A 24,159-nucleotide genomic window follows, 5' to 3' on the forward strand; every position below is an offset into this window, starting at 1 on the left:
ACCCAAACTTATAATCCTCTATCTTCAGAGATCTTTCAAAAATTGTATGATGTCTACTTCAGCAACTGCGTACTTCCTAAACAACGTCAATGACAAAAGAAATGATGTTTGAGAACATGTGCATAGATTTTTACTGAGAAAATATTTCATTTGGTTATAACAGTATTCTTTCTGTTAGATATTTCTTCTTTTGAAATGGCTGGGTTGGTACAAGCCAGCCCCTTCAGTGCCTTGTTTGCCAGCTAATGGAATCCAGACAGTTTTAGACTATAGTGCCACTTTAATAGTTCTGCAAGATACCCAGTTGCTTAATCCTGCACCATAGTTACATATTGTGTTAATAGTTATAATAGCAACAACAGCAGGGCAACAAAAGCTGTGCAACTATCCAAACTGTTTAAACTGCTCAAATTTTACACAACAGAGAAGGATTCTGGAAACTTGCTTGAAATGCCTCAAGTTCAAATGGAGATTAATTCAAGCACCAAACAACTGTAAATACTGCTGCTCATCAGCCACACAAGGCAAAACTCGCATATTCTTAAACCAGTAAAGGCCACCATTATGGATCATGTTGTTTTGTCCACAGCTGTATTAGAGACTAAAGTTAGCTCACTGCCATAGCAAAGTATTCCTGTCACAAAAGCAACTATAGTTTGGACAGTTTGTGTTCCAACTTACAGACATTTTCTTCTAACAGCAGCTCTTCTTTTCCAGCTAACCTATTCTCTGCTAAAAGCATCAGTTCAGTTTCCATCTCTTAACTATGCAAGTGGAGGGTGCAAAATAGCAGACTAGAACTAAGAAGAACTGAAGAAGGTGACTCTTAATACTCGAGACAGAAAATCTCATTGCCTCTCTGCAAGACTTGGATTTCTTTGAGATCATTAACTTTGCCACTTTTTTTTTTTTTTTTGGGTCATCTATGCTATGATACCTTGACTAGCCCTATACAATTAGTTTCTCATCATTTTGACTTTCAAATTGACTTTCAAACACCAAATGGAACTGCTCACGTGCCAACAGTTGCTATTATTAGAAGAGGAGTGCATAGTAAAACTATTACAAGGAAAGTAAGTTAACAGTGAACAATCTATAAAGAACTTACTACTGGAATCACCTGAGATGACCTTACTAATAAGCTTGACAAGTCAGCAGGCAGAGGAGGGTGAACATGAAATCCCAGAAAATCTCATGAACACATAGGATTCAGACATGCTGTAGGAAACCAAACGCAAACTGCATTCCACTTCTACAATCATTAAGTTATTTCTAAAAGGTCAATGAATTAATCATTAGTCAAATGATTTGACTGAAGAGAACATCACAGACTTCCCTGTGATCGTATGGCCCTAATAGCAGGCATGTCTGAAAACAACTGATCCTAAAAAATAAAAGCACAGGTATTCTGCACAAACTGGGAAGCAGAGATACCAGTGCTCAAGACACTGGTGGGCCTTCATGCTGCATTGCACATGCAGTCTCTGTCACCCATATTCAAAGATGAAAAATAGGGGGGAAACTTTTTCTGTCCCTTTCTGAAGGGACAGAAAACAACCACAGGTGTGAACAGGCAGGTGGGGATCCCTATAATTGTGCATTCAAAGAGCTCAGCACAGCAGTCATTAAATTATGCAACCTCTCTTTATAGATACATCCAGGGAAAGGAAGGGTGGGATGACTGTAAGAGAGGTGGTTATTAAAAACAGTAGTAATAACTACAAAAAAAAGACAGAGAGAGAGAAAGGAAGGAAATGACTGACTATGGTTAAGAAAACTTATCTTTAAGCACAGAATTTCTCTCTTACCAGGATTACATGAATTGGGGTGCTTGCCTAGAAAGTATTAACATTGTGCCTGATTTGCAAGAGTAGCATGTTGTCTCAAAAAGGAGCTGAATTTTGATGACTAAAGCAGTCCCTTCTGGTTCTACGTTTTCTGGACTCCCCAAGGCAGACATCTCCCAACAGTTCTAGGCAAACTGGTAAACATATCCCCCTATATCAAAATACTATTTTCAACTGTAACAGGTATTGAGGCAATACACGTTAGGCAGTCTGTTGCAAACTAGAAATATAAGATCTGTGGCAATTTATCTTCCCTGAAACTGGAAAAGCACTTTTAAGCTGTTAGCCAACTAGGAGTCAGTAATATAAGTGAACTTAGCATGACTGAAATACCGAAATAGAATATTTAGCATATGTCATCTAATGTTAGTTGCCATGGTGAGTATGAATTAGGCCACCCAAGTACTAAATAAAGAAACACCATGAACACACCATGCTATGAAGTTAGATGGGGTCTATAAATAAAGCTATTTTTGTGCAGACTGAGAGAAATATGAATATGTGAAGTATGCCAATGCAAATCATCTCCTAAGCAATATGGTCATTTCAGCTGCCTAGTGATATGATGCATACATACTTCCACCTAGTTGACTCGCTACTCTGGCATTAATGAGGTAGATTAACAGCTGCTAGGAAGTGAGGAGAATATCAGTCAAATTTCTTCCATAAAAGCCAGAAAATTGAGTTCAGCTGAGAAGATAAACAATTAATCTGAATTATATATGGGGAATGTTCCTGGGGAAAATATACTGCGTCAGTAGTGCTTCTGCAGCTGACCATCTCCTCCAGATTAATGCCGAACTGAAAGTGCGTACGTTCACGTTTCTGCAAAGGTTCAGCTGAGGCAAGGGAATCAGAAAAAGAACAGCTTCATTTGTTTTAAAGTTATGCTCTATCTTGGCTGTTTCTAAGGAGTTGTGAGGACCAATTAAGACAGGACTTCAGACTGTTACAAAACATTAGGATTTTGTTTAGGAATGTCTGTCCTCCTAGAAAATCTTAGATTCATTTTCAAGATAAGCATTCAGCTCTGCTTTGAGCCACAAGAGTCTTCCTGTTATCCAGTACAGTGGTTCTATCCTTTAGCATGCAGCCTTAATTAATAATAGAAGGTTAATTAATAGGAGGCTCCACTGCTAGAACCTTCCTCCTGACTACTTTGCATGCTTGGATGAAAGTATCCATATTACCAATGAAATAAAGACAGATTTTAATGTCTGAGAGGTTTAATTACAGATTTTTAAGCAACGCTTAAGAAAAAAATCAAGAATTGAAGTATTGAAATAAAACTCCAGTGTGAAAACAACCCACCAAATTTGACCATGTTTTCCCACTGTGCACACTACTCAATGAATACAGGTAAGCTGCTACTAATGGCATATCCAACAATACTGCATGAAGTGACAATAAGGATAAAAATATTTTAAATGTGTATCTTGTCTTCTCACCAGCGACTTAATGCACTACTGAGAAGATTAAGTGATACAAGTTTCCCAACTTCAAATATTTTACAGTAAGTTACTACATTGAAAATGCATAAGTCTGATGCATAAGGATGGATTTAATGTTGCAAAAGAATGTTTTTTAAAAAAACACTCAGTAGTTTCAGTTTTTAACCTTACAAATGAGAAAGTTCTAATATCACCTCAATGCAATCAGGTATACCATATACAATTAAATCAGCCTTAGCTATGTAAGAGTACAAACACTACCTGTCTTACGTTCACTACACCTTTTACCTGCCCTTCAATGCAACTTTATATATTGCATTAATTTATATAAATATATAACTTTTATATTAGAGCATCACCCATTTCAATGGGGAAACAGGTTACAAGATTAATTCTCCCAAAAGACTTTAGGAGAAACATCTCCAAATCCAACTTTGCTTTTAAAAGAAAGCTACATCTGAGCGGATAACTAGAAGCTCTCTCCATAAAGGATACAACAGCTGTTAAACACTACAAACAACAAAAACCAAGATTGACTGTCAGATAATTAATCAAACAATTCCTTGTCAAGAGTGCTTTTACAGAATTGCACTAAAAACAATACACAAGATGACTACACAAACAGACACCACTTCACTCCAAGACAGAACCAAGAATCTGGCTACAAGGGCAAATATTCTAAACTCATGGGATCCATGCCCGGTTAAAAAGACTACTACAGCCAAAAATGCTTTGCCTACAAAAAAGGGGCAGCTGACAACTCAGAACAATACGAGTAAGCCTACCAGAATAGTGTGGACTTTGCATGGTGTCCTAAAGGCCGATCAGGCCCTCAGTTGTTAAGCTGGGTTCAAGAGTTTTTTTGTCAAAAATGAAGGTAATAGTATAAACTAAATTTACACATCAAGAACATACAACTATGTTTTTATGAATTCTGATGAAACTTTTGAAACAAGTTCAAAGTCTTTCCTACTATTCCTGTAAGCAGGAAGGTCGACAATTTCTTTCCTAATCCTAAAGGGTTACCACTATTGGAGAATTAAGACACTCTGTTTGGATATAGAGTTTAATTTTAAAAAAAAGTTTTCTGCTACAGTGATATTACCAAATCCCTTTGTTCTCCCTCAACTCAGTTAATCACAGAAGCAATTTAAAAATAGCTTTTCTCTCAAAAAATTTTTAATTCATTATCCTTCTTAGAATCTGCTAAAATTAACCTTAAAAGCTACCAAAACAAACAGAAAAAATAAGAACAACTTTTGCTTAATTTTAGATAATTGAAAGAAACACTTGAGATACTTATTGAGTTTGAAATCACATATAAAAGGCAGAAGAAACTAGTTTTAAGAACAGGTATCTGAAGGAACAATCCATAACTTTTCTTCTGGTTTCCTAAGCCAAAGAACTACAGCAGACAAAGCACTATGTAAAGGCACATAATGCAACTTCTAGTAAGTCAGCATTAGCCACTGCATTACTAATGTAGATAGAAACTCAAGACCAAGTAAATAATCCTCAAATGTGAAGTGTAGTATTATATGTCTCTGTTTCCGAAATCTGCAGAACTGATAAAAACGCTGCTGGTCCCAGCTTATGTAGCATGGCAATGGCAAAAGTCAGGACAATTTCTTAATTATCAAATGACCTACTTATTGGATGCTGCTGCTATTTAAGGGCATCACTTTAGAGAGGTTTTAACAAATTTGCTGAAAGTGAACAAATTTCATTCATCCCCATTTGTCTTTCTAAACATACCGAGCCAAGAACAACTCATCCTGACTGGTCAGCCTGCCATTACAAAACGGCAGCAGAATGCGTATTATCAATTACGTATGCAAAGTGACCTAAGGACAAAGTCATACATTTTCCAAGCCTAGTTTCTGCTAACAACGCATGTCAGAAAAGCTTGAGCTGTCTGGAACAATACGCACAGTAATTTGACTTTGGAGTAATAACCTATTCAAAGACATATCCTTGCTAAGCACCAAGTGACACATCTCTTTGTAAGCCCAGCTGCCCCCCTTAGACTCAGAATAGCACAGATTCCAATTCTATCCAACACATCATGCTTTAATGTCTGTCCAAAAAGCTGTGCTGAGAAGCTCAGCTTCCTTGTCAAGAGGAGAGAAAATATAAAAATACCACTCTAAATTTCATCAAGTACCAACTGATGGTATACTAGGCAACTAGTAACAGAAGCAAAGTCAAAAAACCTGTTTAAGCAGTGTGTGGTATATACAAATAGATTTAAATCAAAGCAGTTTCCTAAAACCAAACAGGTATTTCCAAATACATGGCGAAAGCTAATTTTCTAGGCAAATACCCAAAGAGACTAGCACTGTGAGAATCTGAAAGGGAAAATTTTCATGACTCCTTCATATTATCAAACAACTTATGCATCTTTAAAACACAAAGTCTAAGAATCCATCTGACTAGTCTGAGGTAGTGTTTCAGCTATTCTTATTGAGGTTTTGGTGACCTTTTATTAATTCTCTAATTGGCATGAAATGTATGTTGAAGGAAAAAAAGGCTACAGTTCTGTGGCACTGTGACTTTTAAGCCAGAAGCACTGGTTACACACAAAGCAAAATCATATAGAACAATACAGTCAAAAAAGGGGGGGAGTAAGGGGGAGAGAGAGAAAAACAACCCTTTAAAATCCAGCACACCTTTAGCATCATTTCATTTGTTACATAAGTTGAAGAACCACACCTTAGGCCTCATTATAGCACCAAAGAGCTGTTTAGTTTTCAGAAATGTTTAGTTCAAGAATACTTGTTTTTCCAGTTTTATGCTGAAACACCAGATATCTACTTGTTTTGGCTATTTTCCCAGTTGTCCCCATTTCAGCATGTAACTATAGCATGACGACTTTCCCATGTGCAATTTCCATTCTCACAGTTGTGGAAAAAATATTCATTGGAAAAAAAAAAAAAAGCAGGGAATTGCAGTACAAAATAAAAAACGAACTCTGAGTTTCTCACGAAGGACTATTTAAGATAGGAGTAATCCGCTTCATACAGGTATATTTACTCTATTATTGCACAGGGCTCTACTGAATGGAGAGGACAAGGGGACACACAACCAGGACAACCCTGTCTCCTTGGCTGTATACAGCACATATTCAGGGCTACAGCTACCCAAGCTTGCAAAGTGGGGAAAAAACTATTACCGAGAAACGCAGGGTTTAAGTTACAGACTTTGTTAAAACTAAGATATAGTCTAGATTAAGAAAACCATTATGTCCCCACAATACATACCAGTCTGTAAGGGTACGCACATTACAACGTGAGACAAGGGTTAACAGACTACACAGAATCCACAGTTCAACTCAATTTCTGAATTAAAATTGCTTCTGTAGCTCAAAGAAGCATTTTCTTTATGACATGGAGTAAATATTAGAAATACTGACTTTATCCAAGTGGGTATTTTTTAAACCTCACTACAAATTATTTTTAAAGTCTCCCTGGAAAAGACTTATGTTGCACTTAATCTATTCTTATACACAGATCAGTGGCTAAAACTACTCAGTGTAACAGTTCAATAATACGAAACAGCGAGTTCTCAGAGTTGCACCAAAACAGCAGCATTTTTTTTGCCCTATAACAGGAAATTAATAAAGGCCACGTGAAAGTTTCAAAGAAAATATGAAAGAAGGAAGTCACATAACAAGCGATTGGGAGGGATTAATCTTGGCACTTTAACTGCAGGGAAATCCAAGTGACACATCTGTTGTGGGCAACAGAAAGGGGCTGCCATTTCATCCCGGGTTGAGGTTCTCTGCAGTCTCAAGGCTCAGAGCACATAACTATGAAAGGAAAAGATACAGGCCTGAGCACGTCCCTTGTCCCAACAGGAGAAGGGGGAGGGTTAATCACGTCCATCCGCCATTTTCTGAGCGGAGGAGGAAGACATGTTGGAACAAAAAAAAAAAAAAAAAAGAAAAGAAAAAAAAGAAAAAAAAACAACAAAAGAAAGCAGCCATTTCCAGTATCAACTCTCAGCCTTGCCAGGTACATCTGCTCTTACAGCCTCACACTCTAAATACTTTAAACATTTCATATATCTCAGGGACTGCTGAGGATCTCAGCCACAAAGCAAAATATGAGTGATACTTTTTTTCTTTTTTAGCCTCGGGATTTTTTTTTGAGGGGGTGGGAAGTAACCCACACAGTTGTAAAGCTTGTCAAGGAGCATTTTGCTGACCAGACTGATCTCTCGCAAGTTAAATCATGTATCCTTAGTGACAATCCCAGCTCACACTTAACATTAAGAAAAGTAACAACACGAGCATATATGGACAATTCCTACCGTATATGTGGGATGCCAACTCCTCCTTGCAGAATCTTGTATAGTTTGCTTTCATACAGCAGCTGGGGATGTCTTGCCTTCTGAGACTCCAACTTCACAGCAACTTCCTACAGCGAGAGGGAACAAGGAATCAGAGCAGAGCGTCCACCAAGCACCAACTTGCCACTGAGCTTTAAGGGGGACAGAACTTCAACATTCCTCACACAACCCTGCCACTTTCAGGGTTACACCGACTGCTTTCAGGGATACATTTTTTTTTTTTCAAAGCTCTCAGCTGGTGCTCAACATCCCAAGTTTTGCTGGGTCTTCCAATAAATTCCATACTGTGATGATTCGCACATAAATATCCACCTCGGGTAATGAAATTAATCTAGAGATGTTAAGTCTTCAGATCCACACAAGCGAGAAGAACATATGTGGGTGTTTCTTCTTTACAGCTCAGAGCAGTGAGGGGGAGGAAAGAAAAAAAAAAAAAAAAAGAAGAGAGACAAGAGCTGCAAGGGGATCTTCTTTGTTTTTCACCATTACTGTTGACGAACATGAGCTCAAGTGATCTCCAGCAGGAAGAGGGGGCCAGGGGGAGTTCTCTGGCCGCTGATGAGAGACAAAAGTGCTTTTCCCCGCACAACAGTGGTCTGTTCCAGCGCCTGGAGCTAAGCGGGCGCCGGGCGGGGAAGAGCAGGGCTCTGCGGGAAGGAGCAGAGCCGTCCATGCAGTGCGGGCCCTGTCCCCCACCCCAGCGAGCCGGGCTGGCCCACAGACGGGGGAAGGAGCAGGAAACGCGGCTCCTTGTGCGCCCTGGAGGGAGGCGATCGCCGGTGCCTGCGGTTCCCCCCGCGGGCCGGAGGGGCCCGCGCCGACGGCCCCCCGGGGCAGCCGGGCAGAGCGCCGCCCTTACCTCCCCGTTCGTGATGTTGATGGCCAGATAGATGTCGCCGAAGGAGCCCGAGCCGATCTTCCGCACCAGCTTGTACTTGCCCCCGACAATGAACTCGGCCTTGGAGCCGCTGCTGCTCGCCATGGCGAGGGGCGGCTGAGGGGCCCTCCCGGAGCGGAGGGGCTCGGCAGGAAAGAGGGCTCTACCGCCGCCCGGAGCACGGCAGGAAACGGGGGCAGACAAAGAAGGGCTGCTCCCCGCCGCTCAGCTCCGGACGGGCCCCTCCGGCGGGCGCCCCCCCTCCGCGGCTCGGCCCCGCTCCCTGTCCGGAGGCGCTGGGCTTCGGACGAGCTCCAGGCAAAAAATAACAATAATAAAAAAATAAAAATAAATTAAAAAAAAAAAGGCGCGAGGTGGCCGCGGGGCGGCTGCCGGGAGAGGGGAGGGGAAAGCGCGAAACCCGCTGGCTCCGCCGGGTCCCGGCCGCCGCCGGTCCCTCACTCGGCCGCCGCCGCCATCTTGTCTCTCAGCCGCTGCTACCGCGGACACAAAATGCCCCCAGCCTGGAGCGGCCGCTTCTTCACCGCGCAGGGCACGCTGGGAGCGGGGCGGGGGCGGCCACTGCGCATGCTCGCGGGGCAACCGCCTCCGTGCCTCAGCACGCCTGCGCGCGGCGCCGCGGAGCGAGGGCGAGGCTGCCGGCTGCGCATGCGCGCAGGGCGCCCCTCCTCGACGCCAACGGCCCGCGTCGCTCTAGCACCCGCCCCCCGGACGCGGCGCTGCCGCTCGGCGCGTTCCGAGCGCGCGCATGCGCGCGGCGCCGTCCCGAGTGAGGGCGGAAGAGAAAGGGGAAAGGAAGACGTGCCCGCACTTCGTTCTTAAAGGGGACGTCTCCCTAATGGGGCCTACGCAGGCTGGCGGCCCCCTCAGCCGCGGCCTGAGGCCCGCAGGACGGGCTGGTCCCAGCCTAGTCCCCCCTGCATGGCTAGGGCACCATCCTGAGTCCCGCCCTGCTGCCCCTGCAGGGCTGCGAGGCCACACGGAAACACAGAGGGGGCCAAGGGAACCAGAGGGGGCTTCTCATCCACAAGGCACCGTCCCAGTGCTTAAAGAAGTGGCGTTTCCCTTGTCTGGCGCCTCAGCTGTTGTCTAAATGTCTCCCTGAATGTCGCTGCACGGCAACAGGATCATGCCCGGCTTGGCTCTGTCCGCTCCATTGTTCCCCGGGGATTCTGATGACATCAGTCCCCGGTGTCTCCTTGCTAACCTGCTCGGGCAGAGTCCTCTCGAGCCACCCGCCAAGGGCCTCCCAGCCCTTTGCTCCCTCCCGCGGGCTCTGCTGGACCCTCTCTCCTTCACTGTGATCGGTCTGGAGTCGGGCAGCCCACACCTGGGAATTGCAGGGGGAGTTTCAGGACCTGTATTCAGGAGTCTGCATAAACCGTCCCTTTCCTATTGAACTCAGGGAGCTACGACTGTCATGTGGCCGAAACGGGTCATTTCCTGAGTGGTTTTATCTCTCCCGGAGCCTCTTTGGAGCAGAACTGCAAGTGTTGTTGTCTCCCTAACGTGCCCACGTGGGCATTAGAGACATTAAGTCATGTTCTGAGGTCAAAGCCACCAAAATGACACCTGTCTTATGTCACTTTTTATAAGGCTCAAATGGGATTTGAGCACCATGCCCAGCTGACAGTGTCCCAGGTTCAAATCAAATCCAAAAACACCCCCCCAACTACCTACAGTTTTCATTTTTATATTTTTTTTCTTTCCCTATAAAAATGAATCCACAATCACGTGTTTCTTTCTTGTCCTGCTGCTCCGAGGCCCTGCGCTGTCTGCAACACAGCAGCACGGTGCGATGGGCTGAGGGCTCGGTGGAGTTTCCCCTTGCTTTTGTGGATACACAACATCTGCTTCATGATCCTTCCCTGCTCGGTCTGACAGGGTTTGATTTATCCCTCTAACCTTCAGCCTTGGTTTGCCATGTGCGGTGCTGGAAATCCTGCACAGGCCTCACACAGTTCTCCTGGGAGTTTTCCAAGCCAGATGTGGATTTTCGAGGAGTTTAAGGAGGCTCGAGCCCCTCCTCATTAGGACCATACAGCACCACAGGCAGAGTGCCTGAGATGTCCACAGCTCCTCAGCCTGACATCCCCACTTTTACATGCCAGTTACACCCTGCTCCTCTTAAAAAACTTGCTTTGATTCAGCAACTTCTGTTCCAGAGCCCGTGTTTCTTGCTGCCCAATAAAACTGATCTTTCCTCTTTTGTCCTCACGCTGCAAGTTTTTTTTTTTTTTCTTCGGAGGAACACAAAACTGTGAATTCCCAGTGACTCATCATCACTCACTGTCAGAGCAGCTTCTTCTGCTGTGCAAGCCTACACTTGGGAAATGATTCAGTCCTCAAGAGAAAGCAAGCACCTACAGGAATGAAGCTCATGTATGGGGAAGGGAAGCCCGCAGCAGATGCCACCTCAGGATGTCTACTTTTAGTAGGGGTAGTCAGAGAAGCTGCTTTCCAGGTCACCTGCTACACCCAAAGCCATGGCAATGATGAAAAGTTTGGTTTTAGTGTCTGGTCTATGCACTGGTTTGGTTAGATGTTTAACTGCTTTGGGGAAATGTGAGGTCCAGGTAGGACACTGCTGTGTCAGTAGAAAATCTTTCATATAAAAGTAGAGGAGTCTTCTTAGCAGGACAGCATCTACGTGGTGATAAAGGCTATTATCGCCCTCACCATGTTGCTCTCTAGCTTGGTAAAGTTATTATAGCACAAACTGTTTCCTGTCTGCAAAAGTGTAAAAAATCCTGGCTTCTTTTCATGTGGCTGTTACATAGAGGGGGAAGTCTGTGATTTCCCTGTGGTGGGCCTTGTTAGCTACAAGATGACTTCAGACTCCATAGTAAAAGACAAGGAGAAATGAAGAGGCAGGGAATTGGCAGTGAGCAAATGCCCCGAGCTGTGAATTTCACCTCCAATTTCCCTGTTTTTTTTTTTTTTTAAGGGAATTCATATTCAAGGTTTTCCTATAGGCCTCAGGCCCCTCCACATCTCTAATGAATTTCAAATGGACCCCATTGGACACCTGGACACCCCAGACTGAGCTAGGTCTACCCCAGAATCTTTGAGTACCTTTGAGATAGTCAAAAAGCAAGTTAACCTCCATCTCATTCCTACCTCCGTGCTGTAAAGCAGCATTTGTGCAAGTAAGCACATCTGCACTCATGTCACTCAAAGTGAAGGTGGATCCTGCAAGGAGGAGCTGAGATGCATACAAAGACTCTAGACACAAAGCCTTTTTGTCCTCACATGCCCTCACATTACTGTTGATCGTGATGTGCAAACAGCTTAGGACTGGTAGGCACTCAGAGCCCTCGGGGGTTTGGTTGTTAATGGTCCACCTGGTTGGGATTTAGGCAGTGTGGAAGCTTTGAGCTTGAGTCACGTATCCTTGGAGGAGCTGGAAAAACAGGTCTGCAGCCCTTGGCCAATGAACACACCACGCATGGGTATGCAGGAGAGCAGCATCTCCTGGGCTAGGCAATGCTGCCACCTCCTGCCTGCTGCGGGGCAGCTCTGTGACCAGAGGACACTGCTGGTGCCTGGGGACATGGCTCGGGATGCAGATCCCTGAGCCAAGGCCGGTAGGAAACACACCAAGGTGCATATCTTTGCCCAAACGTCGGCGGGTGAGTCAGGTGTTCTGCAAAGGAAACCGTCAGCAGGTTGTGGAGACGTGTTTGGTATTTTCTGTCTTGGTCATTTTAAACACACATCCGCTTTTAGGTTCTGCACAGGGATAGGAGCCTAATGGGAGATACAAAGAAAGATCAGTCAAGGGTCTGTGGGAAGGGGTGCAGGACAGATCGGAGAATGACAGACAGAGAGGAGAGACGAGCCAGCATAAACCAGCGTAAAATCAGAACACAGAACAGAAGAAAGACTTACCAGCACAGCCAGAGTTCATCCATCCCCCCGGCCAGGAGCAAAGATGATCCCTGTGAACACTCTCCTGCACTGGGACCGGGAGTGTGGGGAAAACTTCCACCCCATCTCCAGCTCCGACTGCTCCAGGAGACCTGTCTATTCCTGGTGATTACAGGATAGGTAAAGGAGTGGTTGAGGAGCCCTGGGTGCCATCATCCCACCCACGTGTGACACTGAGATGTCCTCAACCCATTTCCTGTTCCCTCACACCTCTGTGGTTGGGACCGAAATCTCTTCTTGGGCTAGGACACCCTTTTCGGAGACCACCTTTGCCATTTAGGTCTTGGATACCCCAGAGCTCTGTTTATGTCTCTACAGTAACAAGGAGGGGCTGGTTTATTTTGCCCAAGAGGAGAAGCACACACAAATTTCTACATGGGCAGAATTTCAGCCTAGTTAATGAACAACACTACTCAGAGCGTGAGGCTGGAGGAGACCCGTCCAGCCTAGGATCCAGCTCTGTGAACCTGGCAGCTAGAGCACCCTGTAAGCAATTCTGTAGCTCTAGTTTTATTTTTCACATTCCAGATTATTTTTCACGTCCTTCAGGAACACTGAAGCAACGAAAACACGTCTATGCATCACTTGATGAAGAGAAAACAGTTTAATAAAGCAGCTGTTTGATGTAGCAGCATCCGCTTTTCATGTCTGTAGCAGTGCTTGCAAATATTTGGATTGGAAAGCTGAGCTTGAGGGAACTGCTTATCCTCCTGGAGAAAGATTTTCCAGGCTCCTGTCACAAGGCTCCTGGGGAGGGAGGAAACTTGAAATGACAAGCTAAGCAAAGCCATGGTTGGAAAAGTCAAAGGGCGTCCAGTGTGCCTCCTCCGGAGCAGTCAGCTCATGTTCAGCTCAGGCTATAGTTTCAGTGACTCCTGTGGCGGGGCTCCCGTCCCCCAGGGCTTTCCTTGCACTCCTGTGAGTTGGACCTAAGAGGGAAATGCCCTCCTGAGTGTTTCTGGAGTCCCACTTGCAAAGGACAAAGTTACATGTTGCGTCTAAGCTGAGCTGACGGGTCCATTCTCCTGCCCAGCTGTAAAGTCCTTTTCATTCCTTTTCAACAGCTCTGGCAGGTCAGGCCCCTCACAGAGTTGATTCAACGTCTTAACCCAGAAGAAGACAACTCATTTGTTCCACTGGGCTTGTTTTCGGATGGTATAAGGAACCAATTCATCTCACGGCAGGATCCAATAAAAACTGCAGCTGATGGGAAGGAAAAGGAGGAGTGGGATCACTTCATATCGACAGCAAAAAATCTGCAGAAATAAAACTGGCGTCTTCTGGCTCCTCCTTCCAGCCATCTGGCATCAGCCCCTCTCTAGGGAGGCACATTCACCCTGTGTGCCCTGTGGAGCCAACGAGGAGTGAGGCTCTCTTCTCTGCAACCCGTGCTCCAGTCTGCTCTCTGAAGCAGATTGTCTCGGAGATAGAGGGAGCCTAAGGCAAATTGCCCCCGAATTTCCATGTAGGTGGGCAAAATCAGGGTGCAAAAGAACAAACTGAGGCGACATCAATGGATTTCACCAAGTGCTGGCAGCCAAAGTCATCTTAGTGTTATCTCTTAGTGCTTTGGAAGTAAGGACAAGCAGGCTCCTGGCACGCTAAGGGATTTATGTATAAAGTCAGATCTGGCTTGCAGGTCTGTGGACACAGCTGGTCGCTCGTGCCCGAACACCCGCTCTGCTGCAGCGTCTCGTCGCGCCGCTGCCAGCAGCGTGCCCTTCACACAAGGACGCTGGGCCACTGCTGGGCTCCGGCCTTAGCTGACTCCCAACCGGGCTATTTTTAGCAGGGCTTGCAGTGTTTGGGAAAACGACTAGGGAAGAGCAGCTTGTGCCCGTAGGAGCCAAATGGGGCTTGTGTTGGCAAAGCCCTCAGACCCCGGTGGAGGTTCCTCTGTGTGAGCGATCACCTCCGAACGCTGCGCTCCTGGAGCTCCCAGCATCAGCACCAGCTCCTGCAGAGCCGCCTTCTCACTGCCGGTGGATCTGTCCCCAGATCCAGCCTAGCCATGGCCTGAACATCCACAGGAATCATGGAAGTGATCCCGTCCTCTGCTACCTGGGACCACGTGTTCCTGCCCTCATGCTGCTCCCTCCCTGGTGCTGGCACCACTGGTCGTGGGGACATGGGGAGCCAGGGCAGGGAACTGCTCCAGGTTGAAAATAGCTCTGTTTTTCCCAGGGCAATGTGACACAGGCTGCGTTTTCCAGGCTGGCTCTCGGCACAGTGCCTCAGTGCCAGTGCTGGCACAAGGAAAGCGATGCCATCATTTTTGGCAACAGGGCCTGCTCCAAGTGTTAGTAACCTTCAGAAAATTCACATCCCTTTGAGTCCAAGGTTACTTCCCAGCATAGATAAAGCCTTTATTGCATCATAAAGAGGGATGAAGAGCCACATGCCTATTATTTTACCCCTGGCAGCGTCCAGTGGCAGAGGATTAGGGAAAGGATGGGATACAAGGGCAAGGCTGTGCAGAGCCTTCCCTCCCTCTGGGAAACCCTTGCATTTGACCACATCTAGGGTCAGGTACAGACTTACTTTCCTCCTGTGTTCATCCTGCAGCCAGCAAAGGCTGTCCCCTCTCTGATCATGCACATGAGAAGAGGCCAAGGCATCACGGCACGGTGGTGGACACTGCCCCTTTCAACTGTGCTTTAGGTCAGGGACAAAGTGAGTAGCAGGCGACTTGTGCAGATCCCCTGCCGCCCCAGCAACCCGAGGAATGGGCGGCCACCAGCAAGATAACAGGGTAGCTGCATTTGTGACAAGCTAGATAAAGCTATCAGGTGCTTTGCAGCAGCAGAAGCCAAAGCCTTGCAGCTTCTTTTCCTTCCTGCCAGGTGGGAAAACACAAGTACAGTGATAAAACCCAGCCCAGGAGCATTCACCTTACCGTGGCATCAGCTGAGGAGCTTTTGGTTATTTCAGGAAGGGAAGTGTCTCAGATACAAGACAGTGAGGCCTGGTAAAGCTCTCTGTGTCTAGGATCAATAATGCTTAACTGGGTTTTGATTTTCCTGAGGAAAATGAGGTTTCCAAAACTGGCACAAGGAATAAAACCGAGACTGAGCCATTGCAGTCCCGTATCACTGTGGCGTGGCTCTTTCATGTTGGATAAAGTCCAGACCGGACTGGATTAATGAGAGAGCATTAGTGCTCAAATCCCATTTTTTCAGGGCTTGAGTATAACCAAAGGTATCTGGGTCCAGGGAGAACATGTCCATGAACTGACAGGACCATTTCTAATTTTTGCAAGAAGCCGGAAGGGAAATTCAGCAGTCTGGGATGTTCTTAGCTGTCTGCAGGGAGGTGCTGCAGAATATCAACATCAGAATATACAACATCAGTGCAAGGGCCTGGTGGCAGGACGTGGCCGGCCGTTGAGCACAGGCTTTGGCTGCGCATCTCCCATGTCAGGAGCCGACCAGACTGCAGTTCATCCCAGGAGGTTCCATCACCCTCGTCTCAGGACAGCCTGGATTCCTTTGAGCTTTTGGGGAGAAATGATACTGAGCTGCCAGCACAGATTAAACCATCCCCTGCTCTGCAGGCCCTTTTGGAGCAGCAATGTTCCCCTCTGCCTCCCACACCTTGAATTTTCAAACACTTCCCAGACTGTCTCTGCATGAAGAGTTCGCACTCCGGCAGATTGCAGAGGGAGCAAATCGAGGACTGCTGAGTCTGGTGATTTTATCATTGCACTACATCATGCAGGGCTTAGCTACTCTTCCTGATAGGTCAAAGCAGGAGGTAATTCTATCAAGGGTCAAGTCTTTACAAATTCTTGTTCTTATTCTTATTCTTATTCTTATTCTTATTCTTATTCTTATTCTTATTCTTATTCTTAAGTAAGGTGCTTCCTCACCAGATTAAAAAGACGAATGTGACTGAGAGAACCCCAGAGAGCCTGGAAAGCAGGGAGCAGCAGAAGGGAGTCCCCATTCTTCAAGTGGGCTCTTTGTAAAAATCTCTGTGATTCTTAGGCCTGGATTCCTAGGCCAACCTTCTGATCTCTAAATCCCAGAGGAGATCAAGAAACCATAGAAGCTTGCTCAGCACTTCATGCACCTTCATGCATTAGGATTATTTTAAGGATTATTGTGAGATCTTCCCCTAATCTTGGGCTGTAACGGTTAGTCTAGCCCAAGGAGGAGTTTCTGTGGCCATTGCAACCTGAGATCTTGTGCAGTAAATACACTCCTGGATGCAGTAAAGATGTCAAGAGCAGATTTACTTTTCATTTTCCCCTTATTCTCCAAGCCATGTAAGAGGGCTGGCCCAGGAGTGGCCTCAAGCTGTGTCTCCTGGTTGTCTCCACGCAGCCTCAGGAGCTCAGAGACCACAGCCCTGCCTTGGGATGAAGCTGCTGAGGCCACTGGCGCTTGTATTGATGTGCCTGGGCCACCCTGAAGGATGTCGAGTGCGGGCACGTCCTGCGTGCCGTGCACAAGGGCACGGCCCAGCACTGAGACACAGCTGGGAGAAGAGGGACAGGATTTGGACACAGGCTGGATCACCCGTTTCCAGACACAGCGGCTGGAAACCTGCGGCTTCAGACCCTTTGTGAGCTCCTCCCAAGGAGACGATCCCACTGTGTCTTGTTCCTTCCAAAAGCCAGGCCTGAACATTGTCTCTGTTCAATGGAGTAGCTTTTCATGCTGTTCAAAAGCTGATTCTTACGGAGATCAGAAGAACATAGGCGGAGAGATGCTGTTTGATTATGCCGGATTTTTTTTCCTCTCCCCTCCTCCAAAGATCATCACGAGCTCCAGTTCATTAGTGTTTGTAAAAAGCTCCGGGTGGAAAGTGCCAGATAAGGGGAAAGGCTCATCACATGTTATTGTTGCCACAGTAGAGGAAATATCATTAGAAAATCAATCTGCCCCTTGATGTGCAAAGCCCTGTTCCCCATCTCTGGAGCAGCAGTCGCACCATGTGGGTACCACTTTACAGTGAGAGGAGCTGAGCGAGCAGATGAAAAGGACGCAGGCTGTCCCACTTTGATGCTTTTCAGAGCGAGCTCTTTCAAGAGCTCCTTTATGGATGAGCCTTCGGCTAATTGTAGTACCAGTGAGCAGCAGCTGAACACAGCTCAGGGGAGCGGGGGACACAGTGTTGAAAAGCAGGTGTCCCCATGAGACCCTCCAGCCACAGAAAGGGCCCTGTGGGATCTCACTTGCAGCCCTAACCTTGCTGTGATCATATTCCAAACCAGCAGGACAAATGCCGGATCTGGTCCTTGCTGGCACTGACACTCCATGGGGACATCTTAACTGCCTCTGTGACACAGCAATGCAGCTTTTAGCCACTGGGTCTTGAGTGAATTCCTGTCATCCAGCTACATCGCAGCTTCGTGAAGCGAACACAGCTCTGCCAGTGGATGGTCCGTGCCTGGTTTTGTTGTCGTCAGGAAGGAAACGACAGGCAGTTTTATTTATTGCCGCATGAGGCTCCAGGTACTGGCTGCAAATCTTTCGTATTCTTGTTCTTTTCTGCCTCTTGTTCTTTTCTGTAGCCGTGCTTTGATTCTCCAAGGCCTTGTTTGTGTGCTGTCACTGACACCTGACGCAGGAATGCCACACAGCAACAACCAGCTCGCCCCGATTGCAGCTGCTTCTGGTCTGATCTAAAGCACATTAGTAGTTAGGAACAGATTAAAATCTAGGTGTGACTCAGGCAAAGCCATTGTCACCTCTCTCCCAAGCAGTGCAGTTCCTTTGCTGACGCAAGATCCCTTCGGATCTGATTTCTACCTAGATGCGGGATCCTCCAGGGATCCAAAGGAGAGGGAAGGAACGCGATGGCTGGTCAGCAGCTCCCCGAAGCAAACGCCTGCTGCACAGTCTGAAGGAGCAGAACCGCTTAGGGCTCACACTGCATCTTCCTTCCGAGAAAAGTAATTTAGGTCAACCTGAAGCATCTCCAGAAAAATCAGAAGCGTGGGACCTGCTTCCCCTCCGGAGGGAGAGCGACAAGCTCGGAAGCCATAGGGGAAGAAATGAATGGTCACGCAAAGAAGGACCTGCCACAACCACTGGTCACAGCAGGTGACAACATTCTTCTGCCCTGTGTCACCCCTGGCCAAAAGATGTGAAATATGTCCAGGGATGACCAGCAGCCAAACACCAAGTCAAACCCAAACCCGGGGTTCCTACCCGGAGCTCGCTGCCAGCCTTCTATTAGCACCGGCAGTCACATCCCCGTACCCAGCAGCTTGTTCCCAACTGCTGAGAATTGGTGCATTGCGGGAAACTCCAGGCAAATGAAAGCACCTCTCTGCATGTTCTTACTGTAAGGTTTGCTTTATGACCCTTGGGGAACTGGAGACTATGCTGTGAGATGTTGAAACTCACTTTACTGAGTTCGGCGGGGTAGGACTGCAGAGGCAGAGCGTATCCGCAGACTCCCGTGACAGCAGGCACTGGAAAGAGCAGCCATTTCGGAATAGCCAGCTCCTGTCACACACGAGCTCATTGAAACTATTGCAAGCCTCAAACAGTGCAGCATACAGGAGCCCAGAGGTGCAGGCTTGTGACAGAGTCTGCATTAAATGATAGGAAAATAACTTACTTTTTTTTTTTTTTTTGTGATAAGAATGTGGTTTCTGCAAATTCCCGTGTTCTTTCCCTCTCCTCTTCCCAAGGACATCACCAGATGAGAGTTAACAGAAGTATTTGCTTTTGTTAGGCTTCACGTTGCCTGAAAATCCACAGGAAAGGGCGCAGAGGGATACTCCCTGTTGTGAGGCTCCAAAAAACACTTCAAGAAAAATAATGAGCTGCAGTTGATTATAACAACTATTCCGTTAAAACAAAAGGCAATGAAAACATCTTGTCTTCTTGGAGTAGTCTTGCACTGTTGGTCTAGGGTGCAGCCCGAGCAGGACTGAGCTCCCGTGCAATGCACAGGCCCAACTGCAGCAGCAGTGACTAGAAACACTCAGATACACAAGTACTTCCTAGCCAAGAAGCTGGTGCGCAATATTCCCGGGAAATTGCCCAGTGTGTGACTTTACCTCCTTGCAGCAGTCTGATGAAATGTCAAAGCCACGGTGACAGCTCATCTAGGCCCATATCTGGGCTCCAGCTGTGGCCAACCGCACACACACAGGAGCCGAGCAAGGGCACAGCACTGCTCCCCAGATAGAGCTTCCCAGCTAACAAGACTCCTCCAGCCGTAAGGAAGAGATGGGGGTTCTTTGTATTTAGTAGCCCAATAGATTTTTCTTCCATGAATTCATCCCGTCCCCATTGAAATGCTTCGCCTCTGTCACATCCTGTGGCGACGCGTTCCACACATTAGCTGCACGTTGCACGGAGCGCCACTTCCTTTTCGTCACTTTGAACTTACCTCCAACTAGTTTTACTTGAGGCCCACAGTCCTGTATTGGAAGAGACAGTGAGCAGCCTCTTGCTCCACACCCTTACGTGCCACCCAGGAGCGGGCAGGTCTGTGCCATACCTGTGTCATCCCTTTTTCCAGCCCTTCTCCATTGAGTCATTCCTCACAGAGGCTATTAAAAATCTGTGATCATCCTTGCTAGCCTTCTTTGAACCATTTCCCTCTCCATCTGGAGAGGAGGAAATGGGAGGATGCAGAACTGCACCCAGCAGCCTAAATGCAGGAGTATTGCTGACTTACGCAGTGACTTATGCTATTTCCTGCCTTCTTCTTTCCTCATTCTTGGCATAAATTTTTCTACTTATTTCTTGCTGACAAGCTCCATCAAGCTAAGGTTACTCTTTTTGAAACCAAGCATAGTTTTGTCTTCCTTGCCTGCAACGATGGGGCTCTGGGCATTCCTCTTAATCAGTGGCTATCCAACGGCAACCCATTAGGCCGGGCTCTGTGCTGAAGCAGCAATTGCTCTTCCTCTTGTATGCTCCTTGCTACCTGCCCCTTCAAACAGTCATTTTCCATGTCTAAAAATGTGATCTCGGCACCGTTTGCCAATGTGACATTCAGCAGCCTCCGGGAGAGCTGGGGGCTCCCACTATCCTCACGTTTCCCTCCTCTCTAGGCTCTCTCTCTGTTGGCACCAGTAAATTGTTTATGCGATTTGCCTCAAAGGTCCCTTTAGCACAGAGCATCCGCCTCCGGCAATGCACGGCAATGCAAGGTGAAGGAGCTGCTGCTTACACCACGTACAGAGGGGATTCCAGCTGAGGTCAGGAGCGCGAGCCGAAGCATGAGCCGGTCTTCCAGGAGGGAAGGCAGCAGAACCTGTCACCCTGCGCTCTGCTCCGGGCTCCTCTCGTTCACAAGACACCAGCCGCCAGGACAGAAGCCAGCCAGGGGCAGCGACCTTGTGTTGGATGTCCAAAGTGGGGCAGCTCTCAGATCATGTCCTTTGGAGCACTGTGTGAGCAGTTCAGTTTCTCTGGAGTGATTAAGGAAAATACATGTTTTCCTCCAATCCTAGCAGTTAGGGTAATGAACGGAAAGAAAATGCTTTCTTCTCTTTTTTTTTTCCTTCTTTCCATCAGAATGGAAATCAGGTAGGGTACCTGATGACAGAGGGGCACCTTTGCTAAATATCCCTTTTCCCCCAAATCTGACATTTTAGGCCTCCTATTACGCACGCAGCATGAGCTTTCTTCTTCTCGGCCCGGGCAGAAGGGACACTGGAGGCTCCTGGATGGCTGTCCACCCTCATGGCCTGGCTCTCCTGGGGCTGAGACCTGCAGCCAGCACTGCCACTGCCTGGTGAGCCAAAGGAGGTGGAAGAGCCGGAGCTGGGACCTCATCTACTCGGATTAGTAATGGAGACGTCCCCTCTGATGCTGCAGTTGTCTTGTGGCTGGAGGGAAGGAGATGAAGTAATTGCTAGTGACGCACAGTGGAGCTCTTCTCCGCTTGGCTGGCAGAGCATGCCCAGGCCAGGGACTAGCTGGGAAGCTAGACTTTGTCAGGAAACTCCGCATTGCCGCAGCTGGGATAACCTGACACGTAGGAAGGGAGGCTGAGCCTTACGGGAGGCCCTGGGGCTCCTGCAGCCCTAAGGAAGCTGCGGGCACAACAGGGCCAGGTCAGGCTAGCAGACTCCCCGCTCAGGTGCCAGACCACAGTGCCACCGGCAGGAGAGACTCTTGGCTGTCGTTTTACGTTCTGTGGCATCAGCTGCTATTATTATCATCACTGGAACAGGTTGCCAAGAGAGGCTGTGGAGTCTCCTTCTCCGAAGATCTTCAGAACCTGCTTGGATGCAGCCTGTGCCACATGCTCTAGGTGACCATGCGTGTGCAGGGAGGTTGGACAAGATGATCTCTAGAGGTCCTTTCCAACCTTAAGGATTCTCTAATTATTATTATTATTAGCTGGTCCTCTCTCTCCCTGAACCTCCTCCAGCCCTTCTGGGTTTGTCTCCTCCGTCTCTCTGTCTCCTCAGCCTGGGCATGCAGCACCCCCACCAGCACTGTCCTGTCCCATGAGACCTTCATGCTGGGCAGCTGCCCACCTCCTGCTCCCACCTCTCAGCAGCCTCCAGCAGAAATGCCCAGTTCTGCCTGGCTGTTTGTTTATCTTCCTCATGAAACAAAGAGGAAGCCAAAGAGCCAGACGGCTCCACTGAAAATTCTCTTGGCCATGACCTTCCCCACCCCATTGCAATTCCTTCAACGCATTTGCCTGGAAGGCAAATCCTGGTGGGACTCCAGAGGTGATTAAGACAAAAGAGGAAGGGGAGGCTCTATGGGAAGTGCCTCCACTTATCTTCTCACGCCCTCATGTTGTGCAGGAGAGCAATTGCACCCTGGGGTGGGGTGGTTGGTGGTGGCCTTGCTGAGTGCATGGTGCGTGGCTGTGAGGTGGTGATGGTCATGTGGAGCTCCAGCTCTGAGCGGTGGGTGGTTGTAATGACTCAGGCAGGGAGAAGGCATTGGTTTAATTGGCATAAATAACTCAGCAGTAGAAATGGCCAGAGTTTCCTAAATTATTCTTACCTTTCTCAAGTCCCTGTAGGATCACAGGAAAATAAAAGCTGTGTGTTGCTATTCAAGAAGTTATTGTAGAGGCCAAGAAAGCTAGCAGATGTCTTCTCTGGTTCTTACATTTACAGGAAATCTCTCTCTGGGATTTTAAACCATGCATGTGTCCAGACACATGGCCATTTCAGCAGCTGGTGTCACTGTTCTGCCTGGCAAGGGTCATCACCTGGCACTTCATGGGTCTGACCTCCCACTACCTCTCTGCTCATACCCAATGGTCCTCACTGGGATGGAGCACCTCATGAGACACCTCTCACAAGGAGAGCACTTGAAGCTCTTGGATATCTCATGGTAGAAAAAGCAGCATAGAAACAGCAGGGTCTGAATGGGGAGAAGAGGGGCCACAGAGACCAGGGGCATGAAGGTTACAGTCCTAAAAGACAAGAGCTGTGAGCTGATGTAGTCTTAGGGAGGCAGAGGGGGGGCGAAGCCTTGCTCCTCCAAGGAGGAGGCCTCATTTTCCTTCACCTTTCTTTTCTTTCCCTCTTTCCACCAGCATTATCTACCATGGGGAGGTAAAGGCCTGTGGAAAGGAAGGTGAGGAAGAAGGGGGGCATGAAGAACAGCTGCTGCGTGGTGGGAGCAGAATCGCTCTCCATGTGGGACCATATGGACTGGCTGCCCAACACCTTCTCCAGCACCTCCACACCATTAACTAAAGACTTTGAAGGCCAAATGGCCCAGGGAGGACACCTGGGGGGAGGCAGGAGGGGCTCTGGTGGCCGCCTGCCCACAGGAAACAGCTACTTGAGGTTTTAGTTCAACTCCGGGTTTCTTTTCACAGTGAGCAGAGATGGGGGAAAGGTGTGACGAAGTGACACCACGGAGGTGGCAATGCAATCAGAGAAGAGATTGGCCAAAACAGTGAGAGGGATGTTCTGCCATGCCTTACACTGCTCACCAAAGAGACCACTGCTTAGTGAGAAGAGGTAATATATCACACGGCTAAGCCAAATGCAAGCTTAGAGCCCACAAATAAACCCCTTAGAAATAAAGAGCTGACAATTTATTCCACTTGGATCAAATTCTATCTGGTTATTTTTAGCATCTCCTCTGCCTGGTGGTGGAAGCAGTGCCCCATAGCAATGAGACCGGAGCCTGCAGTTCCTCACAGACCTGGGAAGCTCTAGCCGATCTTTTTAGGACCAGGCCCTCAGTACAGCCCTGATAAAGTAGGTAGCAATTATCACAGGTAGGTTTGTGCAACTTCCCTTTCTTCCCACGGTGAACTTCAGCATGGGTTACACTAGCTGGCAGAAGAAGAAGAAGAAACTGGAATGCCATCTATGTGGATTTTCAGGCATTGCACTGATAGCCACTGCTGATATGAAGAACTCACATTTCACTGTTTTTTCCTCTTTTTCCTAGCCCATTAGCTCAAACCCACCTGTTTTACCCAACAGTATGGCCCATACAGTACACAAGAGCAGTGGTGTTGGAGGCAAAGTCTACTTCCTATGGCTCCAGTGTGGGAGGACGTCTTGTAATTAGGATGCACCTGCAAGCACATTCTTGAGCTGCTGGTTTCTTTACGCACGTTTTCGTTTCCAACATGAATGGCTGTTAGCAATGCGTGCTCATGGGGTCCTTTGAAGAGAGGAAAGAAATCTGAAGAACAATAAGAGTGGAAATGATTCAGTGAAGGAAACGTAATTTTCCTGTGCAAACATGTAGCTCTAAGACCCCCCTCACAC

The 24,159-nt window shown here is 47.4% G+C and overlaps 1 protein-coding gene across 5 annotated transcripts in view; it reads right to left on the reverse strand.

Moving 5' to 3' along the window:
- Window positions 1-8,755, reverse strand: part of CSNK1A1 (casein kinase 1 alpha 1) — a 30,539-nt gene extending 21,784 nt beyond the window's left edge. For all 5 annotated transcript variants that reach the window (XM_026047577.1, XM_026047576.1, XM_026047575.1 and 2 more), the window contains exons 1-2: window positions 8,508-8,755; window positions 7,610-7,716 (exon numbers count right to left, since the gene is read on the reverse strand). In XM_026047577.1, the coding sequence (XP_025903362.1) occupies window positions 7,610-7,716; window positions 8,508-8,630 (230 nt within the window). In that variant the 5' untranslated portion in view covers window positions 8,631-8,755. The remainder of the gene's footprint in view (window positions 1-7,609; window positions 7,717-8,507) is intronic.
- Between the last annotated feature and the right edge of the window lie 15,404 nt (window positions 8,756-24,159).

The sequence above is a fragment of the Nothoprocta perdicaria genome, unplaced genomic scaffold (genome assembly GCF_003342845.1).
Source record: "Nothoprocta perdicaria isolate Ctin4 unplaced genomic scaffold, notPer1 scaffold_5, whole genome shotgun sequence".
NCBI lineage: Eukaryota > Metazoa > Chordata > Aves > Tinamiformes > Tinamidae > Nothoprocta > Nothoprocta perdicaria.